General features: G+C 56.0%; 2 protein-coding genes and 2 long non-coding RNA genes across 12 annotated transcripts in view; 1 reads left to right on the top strand and 3 right to left on the bottom strand.

Annotated features, from left to right (window-relative positions):
• Positions 1-918, bottom strand: part of PACSIN2 (protein kinase C and casein kinase substrate in neurons 2) — a 135,571-nt gene extending 134,653 nt beyond the window's left edge. Inside the window, exon 1 of one of the 3 annotated variants that reach the window (XM_059187175.1) lies at positions 786-918. The gene's annotated coding sequence lies outside the window, so the exon portion shown is untranslated. The remainder of the gene's footprint in view (positions 1-785) is intronic. The other 2 variants (XM_059187185.1, XM_059187182.1) reach the window with 2 other exon arrangements.
• Positions 919-3,200: 2,282 nt separating this feature from the next.
• Positions 3,201-11,362, bottom strand: LOC131839582 (uncharacterized). Its single transcript, XR_009357002.1, has 3 exons — positions 11,271-11,362; positions 10,772-10,860; positions 3,201-5,282 (listed from the first exon to the last, which is right to left on the bottom strand). It is a non-coding gene; the product is annotated as an uncharacterized LOC131839582 (long non-coding RNA).
• Positions 8,953-14,185, top strand: LOC131839581 (uncharacterized). Of its 4 annotated transcripts, XR_009357000.1 has the most exons (5): positions 8,954-9,372; positions 9,652-10,419; positions 10,669-11,832; positions 12,251-12,325; positions 13,318-14,184. It is a non-coding gene; the product is annotated as an uncharacterized LOC131839581 (long non-coding RNA). The 4 variants fall into 4 exon arrangements; XR_009356998.1 differs by having other exon boundaries at positions 8,953-9,372; positions 10,669-12,325; XR_009356999.1 differs by lacking the exon at positions 9,652-10,419 and having other exon boundaries at positions 8,957-9,372; positions 10,669-12,325; positions 13,318-14,183.
• Positions 14,186-21,950: 7,765 nt separating this feature from the next.
• The window catches only part of TTLL1 (TTL family tubulin polyglutamylase complex subunit L1), a 30,631-nt gene continuing 28,510 nt past the window's right edge, over positions 21,951-24,071 (bottom strand). For all 4 annotated transcript variants that reach the window (XM_059187190.1, XM_059187186.1, XM_059187187.1 and 1 more), the window contains one exon: positions 21,951-22,222. In XM_059187190.1, the coding sequence (XP_059043173.1) occupies positions 22,093-22,222 (130 nt within the window). In that variant the 3' untranslated portion in view covers positions 21,951-22,092. The remainder of the gene's footprint in view (positions 22,223-24,071) is intronic.

Raw genomic sequence — 24,071 nt, forward strand, 5'->3', positions numbered from 1 at the left:
CCTCCGATGACCCGGCAGGCTCGGAAACCCCAGAAGGGAGAAGGCGCTCACGGTTCCAAGAATCGGTGACTGTGGGAAACCCCGAGGGCGGAGCGGGCGAACAGCCCCAGCCTCTCCTGCCAGTGCCCCCGGCCCTAGGGGCTGCTCACAAGGCAGGCCTCGCCGCCCACCCCCGTGGAGCCAGCAGAGGCACGCGGAGGGTGGAAAGGAAGCGAAGGAAGGCCGGTCGTCGAAGGGCCCCCATAAGCTCATCCGCGTCCGCGTCCCGCCTGCCCCCGCCACCCGTCGGACCCGGCCCTGCCCTCCAACTGGCGCTCACCAGCCACCCCCGGGCTCCGGCGCCGCTCCCGCAGCCGCCCTCGCCTCCCGCGGGTCCCGCAGCGCACCTCGGCGCCCCTCGGCCCCGCGGGCTCCCCGCAGCGCGCTCGCGGCTCCTCCCCGAGCCGCCCCGCAGCCGCCCACCTGCCCCTGGGCGGCAGCTCCCAGCCCGCGGGCGCCGCCGCCGCACTCCGCTCGCCCGCGACCCCCGCCCGAGAACTCGCCCGCGGGCGCCCGGAGCCCCGCGCCGAGCCCGCGCCGGCGGCGCCCACCCGCCCTGCGGCGCCCGCCGCGGCCCCCGAGCACGCCCCCTCCCACGGCGACAGGAAGTCCGCGCGCCGGCCGCGCGGCCGCAGAGGCTTCCCCCCGGCGCGGAGCGCGGAGCGCGGCCCCGGCGCAGCGGCCTGACAGGGCGCGGGCCCCGCCGACCGCCCGCGGCGCCCCAACCGTCGCGGCGCGCCCCTCACCTCGGCCGCCGCTCTCCTCCCGGCTCGCCGCTCACCCGCTCCGGCCGCGACGGCGTCTCCGGGTCCGGCTGCCGCCCTCGCTCCGGCCGCGCTCCTCAGCCCTGCCCTGCCCCGCCGCGGCCGCAGCTGCCGCCAGCCACCAGCGCTCCGCCCCCGCCGCGCCCGCTGTGCTCGTCCCATTGGCTGCTGGGCGCCGGGCCCCGCCCCACGGCCCCTCCGGCAGCCCAGATTGGACCAGGGCCCCAGGAGGCGGCCCTCCCCCTGCTGCACCGAAGGACCGCCCCCGGGCGCCATTGGCGGCGACTCCCGTCCATCAAAGGGGGAGTGCCTACTTAAGCAAGAGCTAGGGTACGGGGTCACCGTCCCGGGGTCGCTCCCGAGCTGTGCTTCGCGGGGTCGTTCACCGGGGCTAGAGCCCTGTGGCTCTGCTGAAACCCATGCGCGGGGAGCGCGGGAAGGCAGCGCCACACCTGACTGGGAGTTCGGGAAGTTTCCTCCCCTGGGGCGCTCAGGGATGCCAGTGTCAACCCGGCTTCCTCAGATTCCCGCCACAAGTGCAGATCGCTCCTGAGCCGCTTAGTTTAAGCCGGACAGAGAGAGAGAGTGAGTTCGTGTGTGTGTGGACGGAGCCGCGGGGAGTGCGTGCGTGTGTGTGTGTGTGTGTGTGTGTGTGGACGGAGCCGCAGAGAGTGCGTGTGAGAGTGTGTGTGGACCGTGCAGTCAGGGAGAGCGGCCCGGGCACTGCACAATGGAACACTTTATTTCTAGTTCTCACCAGACCTTGCCTGCTGGGGTGTCAGCCCCATTCCACAGACAGAGAGAATAAAGACTAAAACTGCTGACCTTCATGACGCACTTCCCCCAGCGCTTTCCAAGCACTGCTTCCCGGGGTCCTCCTGGAGAGTGCGAAAAGGCTACACCCAAGGGAGGGTCTGCAGCCAGCGCCCCAGCAACTTGCTCGGGGCTGGGGGGGAATGGCTGGAGTAAAGAGAGTAAGTGGCAGAGCCAGAATTAGAAACCAGGTCCCCCCCAACCCAGGCGGGCGCTGGTTCCAACTGGAGAATAATCAGGAGGACGGTGCAGCAACCTGGGAAAGTGCTTCAGCTAAAATGGTCAAAGGGAAAGCAGGACACAAAATGGTGGGGACTGTATGATTCCAGCACCTATGGATAGGAACTGAGAGAGACCACAAAGAAATAGAGTGGTTTTTCACTTTCCAAATTGTTTGGAAAGTAGCATTGCGCCTACAATCACTGCTGGAGGTTTCTGAACGGGTGCTGGCCAGTGGCGCGGGCCTCCAGCCTCCTGCTCTTCCCCATCCGCCTGTCAGTCCTTGCCCTCATCCCCTTCCCCTGTACACCCGCGCTCACACACGTCCCCCTTCACACCAAGCGCTGGTGAGGCTGGAAGGGGTTTCCGCAGACCAGACACCACAGGGAGACAGCGAGCCTGGCACTGGCCAGCAACAAGACACCCCCTGAGCCTTTCTGAACCTCCTAGCCCCAGAGGCCACTTCCTACCACGTGACCCAGGCAGCGCTCCACCATCTACACATTGGCCCCTTTCCTGTCTCTTTCTTTCCTTCTTAATGTTACAGGATTTTTGTCCTCTTGGTGCCCGTGGTTCTTGGTCACGCCGCTTTGAGGAATGAAGAGGTAGATTCCAGAAGAAGAGAGGTGGACATCAAACCAAAGTTTACTGAGTGATAGGACAAAGCTCCCGGAGAGGGAGGGCACCTGGGAGGGCTGCCCCTGGAGTTTCTAAGTTTGGGAGTTTTACAAGATCTTTTGCAGAACTGTCTTAAATAACCAGGCTGTGCTGGGTCAGGCCAATCAGGGCTTTGGTCATGTATCTGTCTACCTCATAGGTTTGTGGCCATGAGCTGACGGGCTTCTGTGGCTGACATTGGGGGGCTTGGGTTTTAACTGCCCCTTGCCCGTGACGGTGACAAATGCTTTGTGGTTAATTGTCTTATTTGAGGACATTTTGCAGAAGTCATTTCTGCAAGGCTGGAAAGCAGAATGTTAGTGCAAGGCCTGTCTAGGCTGCAGAACAGGATGTTACTGCTGTTTTATTTTGGCTGTCCTGACATCGTATTTTCTTGTTGAGGACCCTGAACTTGGCTGCGTGACTACTTCTAACATTAGGGCAAACCCAAGAAAATTCCTCTCCTTTTCTTGCACCTAGCCATCTGACACTGTCGCTAAAACGCTTTGAGTCCTCCTTCCGTCCCAACTGCTGATCGGGTATTTTTCCAAAGAGAATTCCCCTCTGCCAGCTTGGATCCCCACAAACATTTCACAAGATTGTATTCAGCCTTCTCCTTCAGTCATATTCAAACTGGCCTGGAGCCCAAACCGGCCTCCACCCCTTCCCCACTGAGGAGCCTTGGGCAGGTCACTGTATAACCCGTGCCTCTCTGTCCCAATCTGTGACAGGGAGGTAATAACAGAGCCCATCTCACACAGCTGTGGTCAGGGGTAAGGCGGACAAAAAAAGTAGAAGTGTGGAGAGCGGCTCTGGGCGTACAGGTGTGAGTGCTCAGTATCTGAGCAGCTAACATGGGGTCATGCTTTGTCAACTGCCCTTTTGTCTCCTCCTCCCCATACAACGTGCTCAGTACCTGGGTCTGGGACCAAGGCTGACTCAATCCTTTATTAACCATTTCCAACTAAGCAGCCTGGATAAACACACAACCCAAGTCCACATGTAATTTTGTGGAGATCAAAACATTCTCAAAAACAAACAAAAAAACCAGATATAATTGCATTGCTGGTAAAATTGTCTTTCTTACACAGTGGTATATGTTCCTCGTTCAAGGACAAAAATCAAAATCTGTGGGATGCTTGGGTGGCTCAGTTGGTTAAGTGTCTGCCTTCAGCTTGGGTCACGATCCCAGGGTCCTGGGATGGGGTCCAGCATTTGGCTCCTTGCTCAGTGGGGCGCCTGCTTCTCCCTCTATGTGCCACTCCCCCTGCTTATGCACTCTCTCTCTCTCTTTCTCTGACAAATAAAATCTTAAAAAAACAAAAACAAAAACAAAATTTGCTACAGACATTTACTCTATAAATAAATCCCAGTGTTTAGAATGTGCGGGGCAGGGCAGGGGGCAGCCGGCAGTTCAGGGAGGGATGGGCGTGGGTCCTGCTGCTTCTGCTCCTGAGAAGACCCAACAAAGACACAGAGTCTAGAAGAGCCTCCCCATCAAGAGACAGCAGTGATCCTCACGAACCAGAAATCCTCCAATTGGAGGGCAACAATATTGAAGGCAGTGGTATTTAACAGAGCCAAAGGGAATGGAAATTCAGTAGAGCAAAGGCCCAGAGGCAAGAAATCATGCTCTCCAGGAAGAGAGGAGGGCTCTGCTTGGCCAGAGCCTTGTAAGCACGAGTGAAAATAAGGTAGGGAAAGCAGCTGAGCTGCAAATAGCTGTGGGTGCCATTACTTTGCCATTCCAGGTCTCTGTTTTCCCAACTGTAAAATGGGGATAACCATAGAAATCAAGTGCTTAGGGAAACTTCAAGGATTCATGAGATCATACCTGCTCTGAGGACGGATCCTGGCACAACAGGCAGTTGCTGAATGTGTCCGAGGACCACTCCCTGATCCTCATTTTGTAAGAGTGCCTCAGGATAGACTTAACTCTTAAACATTTTTAAGTGTGATCAAATAAGCCAGATGCAGGAACACGTACTCTGCATCACCCATTAATATTCTAGAGACTGCAAAGTGTTAACTGTTAAGATTAGAGGAGCCCGTTTCTGGATTTACCTCAGAATGAAGCTCTTCCCTGCCAAGTTGTAGAAAGATCTGGATTCCTTACAAATGTGTCATTGATTAGGAGGCAATTATCCTAGCCTTTCTTGCTTGGCTTTGCTTCATTCCATTCTGGCCTGTGCACGTCTATTCACGTAACACTACGCCATCAAGTACACAGCTGTACTTAAGAGGGTCACATTCAGCTCAGCGCTGCTGGGTAGGACACTCAGGCCTGGGACCAGCTCCCACCCAAAGTCAGCAGGATGTGGTCACATCAACGGGACAGCATTTCCCACTGTGGGCATCTCCAGGAGCACCCCATTTTCCCCAAGTTCCTTAATTGGTTCTTATGCCTCATATGGCTTGAAAGCACTATTCCTGAAGGAGTCTTTATACTTTTACTAAGTGCCAAGGCTCCTGGTTGGGGGGGAGGGGTCAGTGTTACAGTGTTGCCATTTGTGCCAATGTGGAACAAGTGGCAACAAGGAAACCAATACATGAAAGTGAATGTTTTGAAACTTTGAAGGAAGGACTTAATACCCAGACTTCATGTGATACATTGTATAAAGTATTTTCTACCCTCTGATGAACATATAGACTCACTCCCACAATCCCTCTTTGAGTTCCTGCCCTTTGGGAGGATGAGAAGGTCCTGGATGTCAACAGTGATTCCATTCTGAATGCAGAGTATCTTCTTCCCTTTAGTGGGCTCCTGGATCAGCTAAATCGAAGGGCATCCTGTGATTGGGAAAGGAGATCTTGTTTTATTTTGTTTTACAATGTTACCATATGCAACCACTTCTATGATTCCAGATTTCCTTGATAGAAAATAAAATTGCATACCAAGGCTAATTTTTTTAAAAACATTGCAGCGATCTCAAAATGTGCATTCATCCAAAAAAAAGAAAAAGTGACTTTCCCCTTGCTGATTCAGTTTATAACAGATGAATGTTATAAACTTGAACTTATAAAAGAAGTTGTACACCATAATTAAATCATAAAATAAATGTATATCCGTCAAACACTGCTACTGATCCCATGTAAGATTTCATGCGGAGTGCCACCGATAAAGACACAAAGAACCTGAAGATAGTGGGGAGCCATCCAGGGCTGCTCCTGGCCCCCAGACCAGCTGTTGCAAAAGGACCTGCGTCTGTACCTGATGTGTTCAGTTGTCATCTGTTAAATACTTGGTGGGGGTGGGGGGAGTTTCTGCCTCAGGGGCAGACATGCCTCACCTGGGGTGAGGGTGGGAGACTTCCTGGTGGAATGATCTCGGCCCAGGCTTGTATGTGGTAATACACCCCCGTCGAGGCAGGAGTACAGGAAGCAGGCATTGGAAGTCAGGCTCCCATGGGCACCGCGGGGCTAATATTTACCCAAATCCCATTCACTGCTTGGTGTCAGAAGAAAGGAGAAGGAGAGGCCTAAGGGACCTGGGCTCTTGAATCTTTTGCTGAAAAGACTTTTTCCCCCAGCAATTAGGAAAGCCTAGGACTCAGTCACAGGCTCAGAGGTTCCTCATTCTTTCCATTTTGTTTTGCTTTGCTTTTGTTTGAAAAGACTTCATTGTTTTTTTTAGCATACAGCTTCGGGCAAGTCCCCTTACTTCTCAGCCTCCATATCCCCATCCAGACAGGGGAGCGATGGCTCACCCCTACCTAAAAGGATGGCCATTGAGGAATTAAATGCAGTAATGGATGAAAGATCCTTCCCATGGTGCCCAGCACAAGGTGGGTACCAGCTCGACCGATGCTGCTATTGCCATCATGCACCTGCTTGCCAGATCCACCTCCTGGTTTGCAAAGGGAAGGAGGAGCAGGTGAGGGCCTGGCGGACCACAATGGACAGGTGAGCTCCTTCTCCCTTGCCCTCACTCCCTGGCCCAAGAGCCGCAGAGCCAAAGGGTGCTGCTCTGGAGAGTAGACATCGTTTCAGAGGATGGGGCCTTGCTCTCGGGTTATCACCCACGGAGGAATGCGGGCACCCCCCCTCTCTCCCAGGCCGCCCCTCCCTCTGCCCGCATTCCCACTCCCACGGCCCTCTGCTCCTCCCAGGCTTCATTCCTGCCTCCGCCTCATCTCCCTATCCCCTGCTTCTCCCTCCGTGGGAGGGTCCAACCAAGTCTGAGAACAACGCATCAGAACCCACCCACCAATCCAAACGGCCCCACTGGGGGGTGGAAAGGTGCAGGAGGCCAGGACCCTCCATATCAAGTTCAAGCAATTCCTCTGCCTGGTGGCCCACCCAGGCCAGCCACTTTCTCTTCTCTCTGGGTTTGAGAGGCAGAGGAGAGATCCAAGCCAGAGGCTGCCAAGGTGAGTACGAATGGTTTTGAATCAACTGAACCAGAGCCGCCGATGCCATGTGGCAGAGCCTCAGAAGTGTCTATGACTAAGGAATATTCCTTTTCTTCTCCATATGTGTGAATGATGGACGATAGATCAGAATAAGCAGCCAGCAGTCTAATAGGCACGGGGAGCAATGGTTTCCCATTAGCAGCACAGGGCGGGCGGTGGAGCAGGGAAGAAATTGGCAGAAAGACACTGGGGAGAGCATTTGAGACCAGAGAGTGTCAAAGCCAGGAGGCCCCAAAGGACGGCCAGTGAGTCCTACCCTCCTTCTAAGGTGAGGAAGCAGAGGCCCAGGGAAGACAGATGAGTTGCCCAGGTTTTCCAGTCATCAGTGCTAGAGGTCCTTCTCAAATTGGGGCTTCTGGTTCCTTCTCCAATGTTCTTTCCCCACACCAACCCTATCTCTCCCTCTAACACAGCAGACACATCATACGAACTGAGGCATGAACGAAAAACACACATTCCCCACTTTGCAGCACCTCCTGCTGGATGGAGGACCAGGATCCAGAGGGGTCCAAGGAAATATTTGGGAGTCCCGGGCAGGTCCTGAGAAAAGCAAAGTTTGAGCAGGTCCTTGAAGATGATAAGCAGGCCTTGGCAGGACCCGCTTCAGGGGCAGCTCACGGGGGCAGTGGGAATGAGAGGCTGCTGGCCTGAGTCGAGTGCAGGCAGATTCCTACAGGCTGTGGGCAAATAACCCTCCCCAGGGTTCAAGACCAAGGTCAGGGGTGGCTGGCCAGGGCTGAATCCAGCACCCTGCCAAGCACACGCTCCCAGTAGCTCCCGTGTTCTAAGCATCTGGGGCCTGGCTGCTCCTGCGTGGCCTGGAGTGCAGGAAAGCAGGGCTGAGGCCCCCTCTCCACCGTACCTCTGGCAGGCTCCAAACAGGCCCTTCCTGTTGTGACAGCTCTGTTCTCTGTGCAACTGGTTCCAGCCTGTGGCTGGGGTTTCAGATTGCGCTCACTGAGGCCGACCCGAGTATCACATGGGTCCACGGAGAGCCCGTCCGCCTACCTGCCCGCCAGGCCAGGCCTGGGTTAATTATAGGTCATGCCATTCCCGCCGTGTGTCCACAGTGGCTCCCAGAGCCAGGCCCTTCCTGGGACCAGGTCTTGGGGGAAAGCCCCCACTCCTTCATTCATGGGTCCATCGGCCTACAATGAGCTCCTACTGGGGCAGATCTTGGGCTGGGCACCCAGGGAGTCTCCAAGGGCTCCGGTGGCCCTGGCTTCTGCCAGCCCCCAATAATAATCATGGCTATCACCCAAGCCCTTTCCATGGTGACAGGCCCCATGAGGTTGTTTTGTATGTAGCAGCTCCGAACCATCCCACTTTTTGCTTGGGGAAATGGAGGTTCAAGAGGTAGTGACTTGTCCAAGGTCACCCAGCTCTTGTGTGGCTCCCAAAGCACGCCTTTCACACTCCCCCAGACCATGCGGAGTCTCCCAGAAGAGAGAGCACAGGGAGAGCAGGGCTGTGTCCCTGGTCTGGGGGCCTCCCTGAGCATGGGCTTGGAGCCCTGCCAGATGTCGGAGGCTGCTTCTCGGCATTTGCTCTGTGGTGCTCCCTCCAGAACTTTCCTGCTGTGGCTCCTGAGCCTGGAAAGTCAAGGGCAGTCAGAGGAGGGGGCAGGCACTGCATCCGAAAATGGCCTCCAGCCTCCAGGACATGGTGTTTTCACTGGGCATCAGGAAGGGGCAGAATTTCAGCAGGTGGAGGGGGGAACGGAAGAGCACACCAGCGCCAGGCTGTGGGCACAGCCTGAACTGCGGTCAAGACAGTGTGGGGGCCCCCGGGGGGGGGCACGAACGGCTGGAAAGGGGCTGCCTGGAGGTGCACCTGTATTTGTAGATGGGAAAGCCACTCCAGGCCAAGCGGTAAGCAGGGCTGCATGCCGGTGGGGAGCTGAGGCTCCGGAGATCCTCTCCAACTAAGGGGACCGCTGGGTGGCTGTTGGCTGAAATTTTCCATTTCCTTCTGTTTGTTCCCTTTCTTTCTCAAAGACTTTCTGTTTGGGCTCCCTTGCCCCGAGACATGAGACACAGCACCCTCCTGGCCGGAAGTGAGTGTTATGTCACCCGGACACACCCCTCAGTTTTTGTGGCTGTGACTCAGCCGTCACCGTGCCCAGCACTCAGCCAGCCCCGAGTTCACCCTCCCTTGGCACCTGTCCGCAGCCTGGCTCCACCCGGCTGCTCCTCCCCGAAGCAGGTGGGTGGGACCTGGAAACTGCCTGCCCAGGGGCCGGCCCGTGGGAACGGAGGCGGGGCCCAGCCACAAAGACCGTGGTCATCGCCATGGAGGAGAGCCGGAGAGCAACCCCCTGGACGGTGGGGATGACTGTCACCCTCACGTCACCACACACACTGAGCAAACAAGGAAGTGGACCCCGAGAGGCAAAGGAGCTGAGAGCCCCCGGCAAGCGGCAAGCAAGGGGACCGGGATTCTCCCAAGGACTCGGACTCCACATCCAGGTTTGGAAGTTGGGGCTGCTGAGCACCAGCTACATACTGGACACCCTTGGGGGCACTGGGGAGGCTGCGGTGTGAGAGGAGCCCCTGACCTCTCAGGGCAGACCTGTGATGAGAGAGAGGACCCTTCCCCAATTCAGCCAGGGAGCAGAGAATCCACTTCTGGGACCCTGGAGTGTAGCCCATCCTCTCCCTGCTGGCCAGGACCCAGGCACATGCTGGCACATGCACGCTGCTGGCCGCCCTCTCCCTGTCCTGAAATGGCTCTTTCCTCTTTTCCAGAAGCACCAGATCAAAATTCTAGATTTTGCTGAGGGGATTCCTAGAGGCTCAGAGGGAGAAAGGCCCTCCGTACAAGCCGCCTGCTCCAGCCTTCTCCGTGCTGCCTCCTCTCCACCACACCCTGGGGAATTGTACTCTCCCTGGGACAGGAGGCTCACTACCTCATAAGATGAGACTATTCCAGAATAGGCAATGCTAACAGAAAAGCCCTCCCTGAGTGAAACTACCTTCTACCTCCTCACTCCTTCTGCCCTCTGAGACAACCCCCACGACATATCCCATTACCTGTGACCCCTCTTCACCTCACAGCCCTTCGAATACTTGTGTTATCCTTCGATCTTCTCTTCTTAGGAGTACAGTTCCTCAGATTTTAAACCATTCCTCAGACACTGTTCTGGCTTGTCGGCCCCAACACCTGCCACTCTCGCACCGTCCAAAACTGCTTCACTAGGTGACCACTGAAGACATGCAGGACAGAATGTCACCCTGATCTCACGTTCTGCCTCATGACAGCCTGGGGACGGATGGCAAAGGCCTGGGCAAGAGGAGCTGTATGGGTGGAGGGTGAGGACAGTCACAAGTGAGCAGACCCCTGAGTGTCCTCCGGTCAGTCATCCAATTGTCATTCATCCAGTTCCTGCTATTGCCAAGCCAATGCCAACTGGAGGCTGGGGTGGCGACCAGCACTTTGAGGCAGACGGAAGGCTCATCAGGAAAGGATCGTCAGGAAAGCTTCTCTAAGAGGAGAGGGTCAGGCTGCTCCAAATGGTAAGATGGAGCCAGCCCACAACAAACAAGAAGAAGAGAATTCCAGGTAGAGGGGACAACCAGTGCAAAGGCCCTGAGGCACTTAGAGGCCGCTGTGGCTCCAGCAAAATGAATAGGCGCAGAACGGAGAGGGTGATGGGAGATGAGGCCAGAGAGGCGAGGAGTTGGAGTTTCTTCTAAGTGCTGGGGGCCATTCCTTTGGAGGGCATTAGGTCTCAGACGTGATCTGACTTATGCTTTACATTTTAGGAGAAAGGAGAGACCAGTGTAGAAAGAGCTATCAGTAAGGACTTCACGGAAGAGTCAGTAAAACCTTTCACCATGGAATTAAAGATAAGTCATCATCTCTTACCAGCAGCGACAAATGCATTCCTTTCGTGTAGTTTGTCTCAAGAAGACCCACGCGTGTCCTGTAACTCCGGGAAAAGATGCTCCACATCGCTGGTCATCAGGGAAATGCAAATCAGAGTCAGAGGGGGATGCCACTTCACATCCCCAAGGACACTGCCGGTGGGAATGCAAAACAGCACAAACCGGCTTTGCAAAAAGGCTTATTCACCTGTGATCTAGGGATTCTGCTAGATACCCACCCCTGAGAAACAAAAACATTGGTGCATGCAAAGAGTGTGTGCAAATACCCAGAACAACGTTACTCGCACAGCTAAGGAGCCAGAACGATTCACAAGCCCTCAGCTGCGTGTTGGGTAAACACCACACGCTCTCTGCCCCCGCACGCTGGGATACCATTCAGTGGGAAAAAGGCACAAGAGGCTAGCATGTGCTCTGACCTCAAAAACATGATGCTAAGTGAAAGAAGCTAGACACGAAGACACACAGAGGGTAGAACTTACACAAAAAGTCCAAAAGAGACCCATTTGTAGAAACAGAAAGTAGGTGAGCGGTTGTCCATGGTCGGGAGTAGGAATGGGGAGTTACTGCAAGCAGGCACAGGGGATTGGGGTGGGGCGGAGATGTTCTAAAATTGGCCTGTGGTGACGGTTGCACAACTCTGTGCATTTGCCAAAAAATCACTGAATGGTACACTGAAAAGGAGTGTTGGTGGTGTGTACATCACACCCTGACACAACAGTTCAAGGAAGTGATTCTCCTCCAGCCCCCACCAGATTTTATGCTCTACAATGGCAGGGATGGGCCCATCTTTCTTAGCAAAAGGTACCCCAGCACCCGGAGCAGCTAGGTACACGGTGAGGACCCAGTAAATCTGGCAGAATGAATGAACGAAGCCATTAAAATGATCATCTTTAGTTGGGCGTGTGGCCCCTTGGAAGCTCCCTGCCTTTCTTCTCCCCCTCATCTCCTACAGGAAAGACTCAGCTACGCGGCTCATCCACGTCCTCCCTGCCGTGCTGCGACCGTGCACTCCCAGGTTGTGAAGGCCCAGGACACCCCCAGGTCTCAGCTCCGTGACCCCAGGCAGCGTTCACTCCTGGCCTGGCAGAGATGCCGCACCTTGCCTGCTCCTGTGGGCTAGCCTGGGACGGCTGACCTTTGCCTTCAGGCCACCTGCTGGGGGCAGCCATCCTGTGTCTATGCTGATGGCCCTCAGTTCTGTGTCACAGTCCAACCTCAGCCCCTCAGCTACCAATGGGACAGCCCACTGGCATGTCCCCAAGACTCAAGTTTGATGTCTCTAAAACAGAAGGTCCTCCTTGCCCTGAGCCCTGCTCCCCTACAGAGCCCCTGCCATGAAGGAACCTTCCGGAAACACAGGCACCCTCCCTGACACCTCTCTCCCACTTCCTCACTCATTCCTCCCCTCCCCACACCAAGTCCGGCCGATGCTACTTCTAAGCATCTCTTTTCTCCCCAGGTACTGCCTTCCACCATCTAGATGACAGTTCTCTGAGCTGCTCTCCTTGCTGGGACCAGAACAACCTTCTTGGAGGTTAGGATGCTGTTGGTTGGAAGCCTCAGGAGCCACATCTCGATAGCTCAGGCTAACAGCACAGAGAGGAAGGAGACCGGGGTGTTTTGTGCAATGGAAGGAAAGCACTGGTCGGGACTAGGGAGAGAAAGTCACAGGGCCACCCCAGACCTCAGCCTTCAAAGCTCATGGTCCTTCTCTCAAGGGGCCTCCACCTCGGCCACTCAGCCTCGCAGTCCCTCTGCTCGGGTTTCCACTGGGCCAGCTTGGTTGAGGGGCCCACTTGGAGCATCAGAGCACTTTCCAGACCCACCAGAGAAATCACGTGGGCCTAGCGCAGCTCCCAGGCCTCCCCTGATCCCAAGCATCCGTCTTGACGCAACCCGGACGGCTGGCGTCCCCCACCCTCAGCTCCCCCAGGCCCTTCATGGCGTCTCCCGGAGCAGCCTCGGTGTCCACCCTCCAAGTCACAGCATTTCTCCCTGGCCTTGGTGCTGCTCCTTTCTCTGCTCTCTCCCCTGGAGGAGGAACCACGCAGAGCAAGGACCTGCCCATCTCGTTCACGGCTGCACCCCAGCGCCCCTCACACAACAGCTGCCCCTCCAGCACGGGGTGGCTCGGTGGGAAAGCAGGGAGCTCTGCTTGCTAGGGAGAGGCTCCTGTCTGGGACACCCTTGTACGAACAAGAGTTTGCCTGCAATTCAGCTTTCCTATGGATTTATTTTCATTCTCATTCTGAAAGCTCTGATTTTGTTTTTAAAGATTTTATTTATTCATTTGACAGAGAGAGCACAGGCAGGGGGAGTGGCAGACAGAGGGAGAGGGAGAAGCAGGCTCCCCCGCTGAGCAGGATGCCCAATGCAGGACTTGATCCCAGGACCCTGGGATCGTGACCTGAGCCGAAGGTGGATGTTTAACTGGCGGAGCCACCCAGGCGCCCCCTGAAAGCTCTGATTTTGTTTTAACTAGCCCAGGACTCAGTAAGCCGTGCCCCTCTCACTTTTCCCTTACAGAGAATTGTGACACAGAAGCAGTGTTTTCTCACGGCCACAACAGACACGGACCGTGACGGACAGCTGACCCTGAACAATGCGGGGTTTGGGGGAGCTGACACCCCCCCTCCTGCCGGGCAGTTGAAAATTCACCTACACCTTTTGACTCTCCAAAAACTTAACTACTAAGAGCCTACCATTGACGGGGAGTCTTACCACTAACAAAAACAAGCTGATGAATAAATCCTATACATTCTGTGTATTATACACTGCAGCCTTACAATATTGTAAAGTAGAAAGAAGAAAATGCTATCAAGAAAATTGTAAGAGAAAACACATTTACGGTACTGTACTGCTGGAGAAAACCCACCTGTAACTGGACCCGCACACTTCGAACCCACGTTGTTCAAGAGTCCACTGTACTTGACTCCACTTGATTTTCGTGATGTTTACTTAACTCTGTACTTTCAAGGCTCAAACCCCTTTCTCACATACGCCCCCTGCTGGGCAACTGGGAATTGCTCCAGGCTCCGAAGCTCTCCCTCCCAGGTGTGCAGAAGCCACTCCCCCAACCCCCACCTGCCACCTCCCCACCCTGGGTTCACCTCCTCAGCTCTCCCCTGCCGTGCTTTCCCCCAGCCTCTTCCCACCTCGATCATCCTCTGAACCACCCCCCAGACCCACATCTCAAGAACAATAAGCTTGTCACTCCTCAAAAACATTCAATGGCTCCCTAGCGTCTTTGGAACTGATCCAAATCCTTTAGCCTGGCCTCCAATATCCTTCATGATATGGCCCTGAACCATCTTTCTGAAACTATGCCTCCCTATTCCCCTGCTTTCCATGCAGTTTCCACTCATTCTTTAAAGGGCAGCTCAAGCCGCTCCTCCTCCAGGAAGCCACCCCAGATCACCATGACTGGAACGTGTGCTGTCCAAGCCACTTCTCTAGCCCTGAGGCTATGCTGCCTTTTTCATGGCTGCATACGCCTTGTCTTTACAAGAACCAGCCTGTGAACTCCTTGAGAGTCTTAAAACAAAAGATGTAGCAAACACGTTAACCGCTGGTGATCTGGCACTTTCGTGGCCATTCCCTTCCCTTCTTCCTGACGGCCACGTGAGGCAGGCGGGCACAGGTTATCAGCCCCCGCACCCCCAACCCCGGCAGATGGGCAAACAGCTCAGAGAAGCTACGTGACCGCTCACAGTCACACGGCGAGCAAGCAGGAGGGCCCGGAGAGAGCTGGTTCCTCCGCTGTCCGGCTCGGTCCTTGCCCCAGTACCCCCAGCAGTCTCCCAAACCTTATCTATGGAGAGTGACGGCCAATATTTGTCGATTATAATCTTTCATTTCTGTCCCTGGTTACAGTCCTGCTGCCACAGTGACCCGGTGTTTCTTTGTCGAAACAGCCCCTGCAGCAGACGGCCCCCGGGGCTGGAAAGAGCGGGAAGGCGGACCCACTGGCCCGGTCCCAGGGGAGCCCTTGCTCGTCACGCGCTGTGTGACCTTGGGAAGCTCCCTCACCCCGTGAGGGACCATGCAGCATCGTGGGGCTCTCTGATTAGATGCTGGGATATTTTTTCTTATTTTTATTATTTAGTAGGCCTTTAAGGCTTTGTGGGAAAACAGCCTGTAAGCTAAGTAACGACTCGGCTGCCTCCCCCCACAGGAGGGGGGGCGCGGAGTTCCTGTGCGGAGGAGCCCAAGGCCAGCGAGCCCCTCGCCCGTTCTTCCTTCCCCACTCACCACCAGCGGCACCGAGAGAAATGGGTTTACTTGTTCCCCAAGGTTAAACAGGGCCTCTGCCGACCTTGGGGAAGAGGTCAATCTTAACACTCAGCCACATCGAAACGAATGAAGTCCGCCACATGAAAGCCGTCCATGTTCTCCGTGGTCCCGTGTTCTCCCCACCAAGCCGGGAGCGGCGATCGCCCCTGGCCTGGAGGCTGGAGGGAGGGCCACTGTGGCCGTGTGGGGCGCTCAGCAAGAGGGTGAGGAAGGACTTATGGGGATGTTGGGTGAGTGTTGGGGTATGGGGGCCTCAAGTTAGGCAGAGCTCTGCTCCGGCCTGGGCGCTGTCAGGAAGGAAGCATCCCAGTAACTCTCATCCGGGGGCCCCTGGCTGGCTCCGTCGGTTCAGCATGCGACTCTTGATGTCGGGGTCATGAGTTCGGGCCCCACACTGGGCACAGAGCTTACTTAAAACAAAACCAAAACCAAACCTTCGCCCACAGGGAGGGGCCTGAGGAAGCCGGGACGGGAGGTTTGGTCCTTCTGTGGCCTGAATGATGTTCACACTGTCGTCTGCTGTCCACGTTCAGTGATGACCGAGGGGTCCTGTCTTTCTCTTGATTATCAGGCAGAGTGGCCTTGTCTGGTGTTGGTATCTTGTACTGTTGTTTACGTTCCGCATGAGGACACCAAGCTGTGAGGACCAGGCCCACTCCTAGCTGCCAGGGCCACTTCCTGCTCTTCGGGGTCATTGTCAGAGGACAGAAGTCCTCCGGTCTGGCCAGCTGGAACAACTCCTAGTGCCTGCATTTTAAGATGTCTTCTCCTCACCACTGGCTCACAGAAGGAGAATGAGGCAGCCACAGGCCTCTGCTCCGTGTGTGTGTGTGTGTGTGTGTGTGTGTGTGTGTGTGTGTTGGGGGGCGGCACCTGGAACTCGGCAGTCCAGCTCGCTGTTCCAGCCACTATGGGAATCAGGCCTGGGTGTGAGCTGAGGCGGCTGGGCCTTGCCCAGAGTCCTCGGCCACAACGGGGGAGAGCCCCCCCCCCAGGCAGGAGGGAGCCCCCACGGTTCCCTCTTCTCAGGAGGCTACCGGCAGCTGATGCCTCAGGTGTGCTCTTGGGAGCAGCAGCTCAGGGGGAGGGGTGGGGAGAGGACCTGGAGGCCAGTGGGGGACGGGGGAAGGAGCGGGGGCAGAGGTAACACTGGGGACCAAATGCAGGAGACAGAAATCACAAAGACTCAGTTGGAACTGGAAAGGGGGGGGGGAGCACTGAGAACAGCCTGAGTCTGACACCAGAAGCACCAAGCACCGGCGGGGCCTGGACGGTACAGGTCACAGGCATCGTGGGGCCATTACTGCCCGGTAGGCAGGGAGTCCCCCCACAACCCACCCCAGCAATCATAGTCACGCATAGTGATCATTTTACCCCAAAACCCCCAGAAAACCCTGGTTTTCTCCAAAGTGTCTGACTTGGCAGGACGCTGACTGAAGTGAGAGCTAAGCAGAGAACGGGGCTGCTCCTGGCTGGGACTGGAGCCACCAAATGGGGCAGTGGATGCCTAGGGGAGAGGCAGGAGGTGTGACCCTTCCAAGGACACACTCCGGACGACACCGGCGCCATGAGCCTTCATTGTGAGGCTGGGTGGGCTGAGGCAGCAAACCTGACGGAGAACAAGGTGGGTCACTGGTCCCCAGGTGGGCTAGTCCTCTGGGCCTCGCTCTTCTCTTACCCCCTGTACTGGTTTTCCACGGCCCCTCTAACAAATTCCCACAAATTAGGTGGCCTGAAACAACAGAAATTTGTTCTCTCACAATTCTGGGGGCCGCGGTCTGAAGTTAAGGTGTTGTCAGTGCAGGCTCCTGCTGAGGGGGCCTTCTGGAGGGAGAGTCTGTTCTGGTCCCTCTTCCAGCTTCTGCTGGCCGCCGGCTTGCCTGGCGCTCTGTAGCGAGGGGCGGCCTCAGCCCCGTCTCTGCCTCTGTCCTCACGAGGCCTTCTCTGTGTGATTGCGTCGTCTCTTCTGATAAGGACACCAGTCATTAGACTTAGGGCCCACCCTAAACCTGAGAGGATTTCATCTTGAGATCCTTAACTCATCCGCCTACAAAGACCTATCTCCAAATAAGGTCACATTCCAAGGTCCTGGCTTGGAATGAAATTTGCAGGGGCGCCATCCAACCCACTACACCGCCAAGAAGCCTTGTCATTGGTGCCCCTTGAGGTTGAGGCTCTGAAGAGGACGTCCCCGCAGAAGTAGGCCCAGGGACCAGGTCCAAAGCCCTGCGTGGCTCCGGGGGCTACGCGGCAGGTGTAAGGCGCTCCGAGGAAGCCGCCGCTGCCATTCCCTGGGCCACCATCCTGGCCAAACCTTCAGGATCCCAGTGAAGATGGCCACGAGGGCCCCACTGGCCCGTCACCACATTTTGTGGGGCACACCTGGGTCCCCCGCCCAAGAGGCTGCTGCCATTGGTGGTCAGTGAGGCCCACTACCCGTCCACGAGGGCACAGGGCCACCCGAGCCATCTGCACGGCCACCTTTGAAGCCCCATTCAAGCTACGGCTTCTTCACCCCTGAACCCCGGAAGCAGGCTTTGCTCAGGACTTTGCAGTCTCCGAAGATCCAGAAAGAGGATGTGGGCTCTGACTGGAGTTACCAAACAGCGTGTTTACATGAGAAAAATCAAGGGAGCTGAACTTGAAAATGGAAAAAACAAAATGTGGACAAGTGGGAGGCAGGGGAAGCCTGTGGCTCCCTACAGGGGACCCCGTGGTCCCCTAGGTTGTTTCTGCTCAAGGAGCACCAGCCATGGGGGCAGTGAGCGGGAGATGGACCGCTTTGAATGCTCCCAGACACACAAGTATGGAAATGCTATTTTTAACTTAAAAGTATAGGAGATACAATATAGTTCACAAGCTGGGACAGATCAGGGAACATGAGAATACAGCGTCTTCCCAAATGAGAAACAGGAAGCAAAATTGGAAAGATGCTCCTGTTGCCTCACAAAGGGTCCTGAAATGCCCGGAGGGCGGTCTGCTTGGGCACAGCACCTGTTAAATGACACAGCGGCCACCTTGTGAGTGCCTGGTCGCTGAGCAGAACCAGGTGCTGGGCCTCGAGGCAGGCTGGCCAGGGTCCCTGCAGCCGACCCTCAGCTGCCTCCCTGAGAGCCTGATGATGCTGGGGAGACCAAGGGCCAGGGTGCTGGGAGGAAACACCGCCCCCAGCTGGCTGGGGGAGGCAGCGGAGCTGGAAATGGTCCTTGGAGGAAGATGGACAGTCCAGGGAGAGAAGAGTCGGGTGAGTTTGGGACTGGTGGACAAAGCATGTGCAGAGGGCCTCCTGAATCCTCCCAAGGACAAGAGACTTTGTCTTTTGGGCAGTGCGTCAAAGAACCACCACACACTGGGGCAAAATGGACGCTAATTAAAATATATATATATATCTCCTGCTGGCCTGAGGTTGAAGCCTGACTGGGGACGGGGTGGGGGTGGGCCTGCAGACTGAGACTGGTGCGGGGCTCGGCAGGGGTCCGGCGGGGAGGCCCAGGGGAAGGAGGAGGCTGAGTGAGGAGGCTGTCACCAGGCTTAGGGACCGCGGGGTGGGGAGACATTTAGGAAGACACTGTGGTGTTCCCAGCTTGTGCACCCACGAGGGAATACTGGGGAGCAGCCCGTTGGAGAAGCAGGCAAATGACAAATGTGCTCTGGAAAAAATAAAATCAAACAAAAAAAGAATCCTTGTGAAAATGACCCTCAGAGTTTGGAACCCGCCCTTCCAGCCCCCATCGAAAGGGGAAAAAATTAACGGGAGCTGATAAGAAAGCAGAAAGTGTCATCCTGGACGATTCCAAAGGGGGGACGGCTCGGTGATGAATAGCGTTTACAATCCACGAATTTCCGTGGCCTGCTTCGGACATCGCCCGCTTCCCGCCCCTGTGTGTTCTGGAAGTGTTCGGAGGAAACATCTGCCCCAGAACATGACATCACCAATGTGACAGTCAGTGTTGGACGGAATCTTTCTAGCAGACCCGCCTTCACCTAGCAACCTGCACGTCGGCAAACTAACGACTTCTCTCCTGAGGTTGACAGTGTTGCCCTTTGTGCTCAGATCGAGGTCAGTGTTCCCAGCCGGGGACTCCACCCTGCTCCCAGAGACCCTGAGAACAAATCGAAAACAACACAACTGAGAAGCTGGGTTGGAGGACGTGGTGGCTGGAACAGCCGTGGGCTGGAGCCAGGGGTGGAGGCCCTCTGCCCCGCGGACTGTGCCCCTCCTGGGTCAGGAGACGCGTCGGAGCCGCAGCGCCAGTGGGGCGGGCCGGACCCGGGGCTGTGACACTGGTGACTTCTGAAGCGGATATAATTAATCTCCTTCTATATACCAACCGGCCAAGGTCCAAAGATCCCCTGGCCAGCCTTGGGACGAGCTAATAAATGGCAGAGTCAGGCTTGGAGCCCAGGTCTGACTCAAGGTCAAAGCCACACCCGCCAGGAACGTTAGACCTCAGATCAGGCCATGGAGGTGGAACAATCTTAGGCTTTCAGGGACACCGCAGACAAGTCCCCTCAAACTGCAATTCATGTGAATGTCGGCTGAGTGCCACTTGTGTCACACCTCTCTCTCTCTCTGTCCTACCACCTAAAGGGCCCTTTTCCCCAACTGGCCGTGAAACGGCATTCAACACATGTGAGCACACAGACACACGTGACAGGACGTATAAACCAGACATGTGTTCACACACGGGTGCGAGGAAGACTTCGGTCAGCGTGCTAGGTCCTCAGTACACCACCAGGAGACCAAACCCTACTACTAACACCACAACAAGACAGGTGGGGAGTTTTTTTGGTTTTTGTTTTTTTTCAGGTGGGGAGTTTTTTGTTTTGCCTTTAAAAAAAAAAAAGATTTTATCTATTTGACAGAGAGAGAAAGGGAGAGGGAGAGAGAGCACATTGAGCAGGGAGCCTGATGCGGGGCTCGATCCCAGGACCCCAGGATTATGACCTGAGCCGAAGGCCGACGCTTAACTGACTGAGCCACCCAGGCGCCCCTCAGGTGGGGAGTTTTAAAGATAAATTCAAGACAGTGACTGAAGCAGCAGTGAACAGTGTCAAGCATGACTGTCAGGAAAAGGCTCTTTCTAGAAGAAGCCCGCATCTCGGGGGTTACTGGCGTTCATCAGTCACTCTGCCGGACTGACTCAGGGCTTCCCGGATTCTCCTCCACCTCACTCGGTGTCCAGGGCGGCTTCACGTCAGCTCAGCACCCCTGGAGTTGGGCCCGGCCGCCAGCTGCCAACGACGCTTACCTCTGGTAAGCGGTAAGGACCCCTGGATGCTCACGTCCACTGGGCCACACAGCAGGGACCGTCTGGGCCCATCTGACAGACTCACCTCCAAAATCGAAGTGACAAAAACTGGTCTCTTCCTGAGCAGCAAGACGACGGCCTCTGTGAGGACAGATTACTGACACACAGTCCCAGTTGCCGGTTTTCCTCAGAGTCACAGTTAGAGGGACTGACACCGAAGTAGCTGTGAGGCTAAAGATCTTGCTTTCTCACAGCACCATGACTCTGTGAGACAGTCAGCTTTTGTTCTTAGGTCAGCGCAGTATTTTTTTTTTCAGCGCAGTATTTTTAAAACATGGAACACTTTGTAATAAACTCAGTTGGATGCTGAGGCTGTCTGTCTCTGGAAAGAGCTGGTTTCAGGCACTTGTGAATCGATTCTTCCAGGAAATAGGGTGTTGTGATTTATAATAAGAAATATAGGGACGTGTGGGTGGCTCAGTCGGCTAAGCGTCTGCCTTCGGCTCAGGTCGTGATCCCAGGGTCCTGGGATGGAGCCCCGCATCGGGCTCCCTGCTCCTTGGGAAGCCTGTTTCTCCCTCTCCTACTCCCCCTGCTTGTGTTCCCCTCTCTCGCATGTCTCTCTCAAATGAATAAATAAAATCTTTTAATTTAAAAAAAAAAAAAAGAAAGAGAGAGAGATTTGGTCTTTGTCCCTCTTCCTGTCACACAGTTCCTAAAACCCCTGTCCTTTCCTTTCCAAGAGCGACAGGGACAGCTTTTTGTTAGAATACTTAGTTCTGTTCCCTGGTCCTGAAATAGCCCCGGGTACTAAAAGAGAAACGGTGTCTTCTGTTATTCCTAACGAGCTCCTTTCAACCAAGCCAGTTTGGGCTGATGGCTGACCCGGTGGCTGGGGGCTCCCAGGTAGACGGACTGGCTGCCAGCGGACCACGCGGGGATCAGAGGGTGGACACTTCCAGCCGCTGCCCCCCAGTTCTTGGGGAGGAGGTGGGGCTAAAGGTTGAATCAATCTTTGATGGCCAATGATTTAATCAACCAATGCCATATATAATGAAACCTTCACAAATCTCAAATACGGACTCCAGAGAGCTTCCAGGCTGGTCACCCCAGGAAGGTGCTGGAAGGGCGGCGTACCCAGGGAGGGCACGGAAGCTCCCCACCCCTTCCCCCATACCTTGGCTCCTGCATCTCTTCCATCGGGCTGACCCGAGTTGCATCCTTCATGAGAAATGGGTAATCGAGCAGGTGAACGGTTTTCCTGAGTCCCATGAGCCACTCTGGCCAAGGAATGAAGCCCTTGGAGAAAGGTGGTGGGAACCTCCCACTTAGAGCAGGGAGGTCAGGAGTACAGGAGACAGCCAGGATCGGCTTCTGAGGTTATGGCAATGCGGGGGCAGGGGGGACAGCTTTGCGGGACTGGGTCCTTCCCCGGTGGGATCAGACGCCATCTCCAGGCAGATGGTATCAAAATGGAGAGAAATCGTGGACACCCAGCACCAGCCAGAGGAGCGCAGACAGGCTGGGTGTGGGGAAAACCCCCACACGTCTGGTCTCAGAGGTACTGCGTGAGAGGGAAGGAGAAGCGGGGCATCTTTCCTCACAAGAGACTCCTTAACCTCCCAAAGAAGTGCCTTTATTTACAGCGCTTAGGAAAGGGGGGAAAAAGCTCTAGAAAAAGGAAAAGTTTGAAATGGGCCCAGGTGCGCTGAGTATCCAGCAGGTCTGGCTCGCCGTCTTTCGTGGCGACTGGTGCTCACTTCCAGGTGGTGAGGACGGTTCTGCCCGAGTCTCGCGATCGGCCCCCCTTGGGCCCCTGCGACTGGCCCTGACGACTTCTCAGCTCTCGGTCAGCGCCATCGCCCTGCGCCAGCTCTTCGTCATAGCTGGAAACAGAGGATCACCTTCAGGGGTTGGCAGAAGGGGCAGCAGCGCCGAGCTCGGCCAATCCCGTAAATCCCACGTCGCCCAGGGAAGCAGCTTGCCCGCCCCCCAACCCCCCACATGCCTCCCGACTGCCAGCCCAGCAGACCCTGCCTGAGACCGCAGAGCAGGCGGGTACAGACTTGCTAAATTACTCTGTGAACTGTTCCCGGCTCCTGCCGTCAATGTTTTCTAAAGGCTTCCTACCAGGTGGAAGTCGGCAGTGACCCCCGAAGAAACATGAGACACCAGAGAGGTGAGGGAGAGGACAGATGTCTGGAAATACTCTTACACACAACATCTGGGGGCAGGTATGACGGACCCCACTTCAAACGGGGAACAGGGTGCGAATGACCCACGGGGGGAGGGGACCAGGACAGGGCGAGCAGGTCACCTCTGCAAGAAAGGCCAGATTGAGCACCCACCAGCTGAGGCCTCCCCTGCATTGGCCCACTAGCATTCACGTGCCAGACCTGTGCGGTGTGAAAGCACGGCCTGTGGAGGACACAGAGCCTGGGCTTCTGCCTCAGAAAGGACGGAGCTAGAATCGTGGATGCCCGTGCCCGATTCGGACATCTGGGTAGTCCCTGGCTTCTCTTGCCACAGTGAGCGCCTCCTAAGGGGTCCGCAAGGCTGGAGAAATGTCACTGCACCCACTGTGGGGCCTGGCAGGTGCAGGCCCTGGTGAGGGGGTCCCGCTTGTGGGGTCCCAGTGACTTCGATCACCCTCCCGACGGATTCCCACTTTCCATCTGCCCTGGGGAGAGGTTTACTCAGTGTCGGAAGGTCTGTGGGATCAAATAAATCCCAAGACTTCAGATTCTTAATTGGGGCCTTTTAACCCTGTGGATCAAGAGCATGAAAACATTTCTGTTCCCTAGTAAACCTCCTTCCTAGGTGTCCTTTGGTGGCCACGCCCTGACTGAGGAGCCTCTGTCGTAAGTAGATGTTCGTGTCCAATGCGAAAGGTACGATGCTGCTCAGTTAGGTTGCATTAGCTGAATTTTGCTGACTTCTCGAAAAGGGGCTATTTCTGTTCTACGTTTATTCCCGGAATCGGAATCCGCAAGCTGAGAGCAGTGTGGGGGAGAAGCTTTGGAAGCTGAAGAACATATTTGCTGCCTTGTGCTGCTGCTGGCAAATGCGGGGCCGCGAGGGGAAGGCGAGGACGAGGAAGGCCAGTTTGTTGACTGTCACCCACACGGCACACACTGCGCGGCTTCCCTCTTCCGGAACGGGGGTCAGGGCAACACGGAGGGCCCTCCTCTCCCCTAGCTCCTTCAGGAGAGATGCTGCTGCGGGGGGGGACTCCCCCGGGACACTGAGGTTCTGATGTGGGGGTCCCTCCCCACCCCAAGGACTGCTAGAGCCCCTGAGTCCCCACTCACAAGTTAGCACTCCCCATCACCACTCTGTTGCTGGTTCTGTGTCTCCATCGCTGCAGTGACCCCCATCTGTCTGGCTCACAGTGCCCCCCAGCACCTCACTGCTGGGTGGGTGTGCAGGAAGAATGCACTGACGACGGCGGGGGGAGTGGGCGGAGCGACCACACAGGGCTCACCGGCCTCGCTGTGCCTGTGGCAAGCAGCAGGGCTCTGGGATGGGCTGTTCCCAGGGGTGCTGCTGGGATGGTCTCCTAGGGCCCCTTCTCATTCGAGCAGAATGACAAGGGGGTTGCAGTCACTGGCACGGTCCAGACCGTGTTTTATTTTTTATTTTTTTATTTTTAAAAGATTTATTTATTGGGACGCCTGGGTGGCTCAGTTGGCGTCTGCCTTCGGCTCAGGTCATGATCCCAGGGGGTCCTGGGGT

The sequence above is a fragment of the Mustela lutreola genome, chromosome 8 (genome assembly GCF_030435805.1).
Source record: "Mustela lutreola isolate mMusLut2 chromosome 8, mMusLut2.pri, whole genome shotgun sequence".
In the NCBI taxonomy this organism is placed as follows: domain Eukaryota; kingdom Metazoa; phylum Chordata; class Mammalia; order Carnivora; family Mustelidae; genus Mustela; species Mustela lutreola.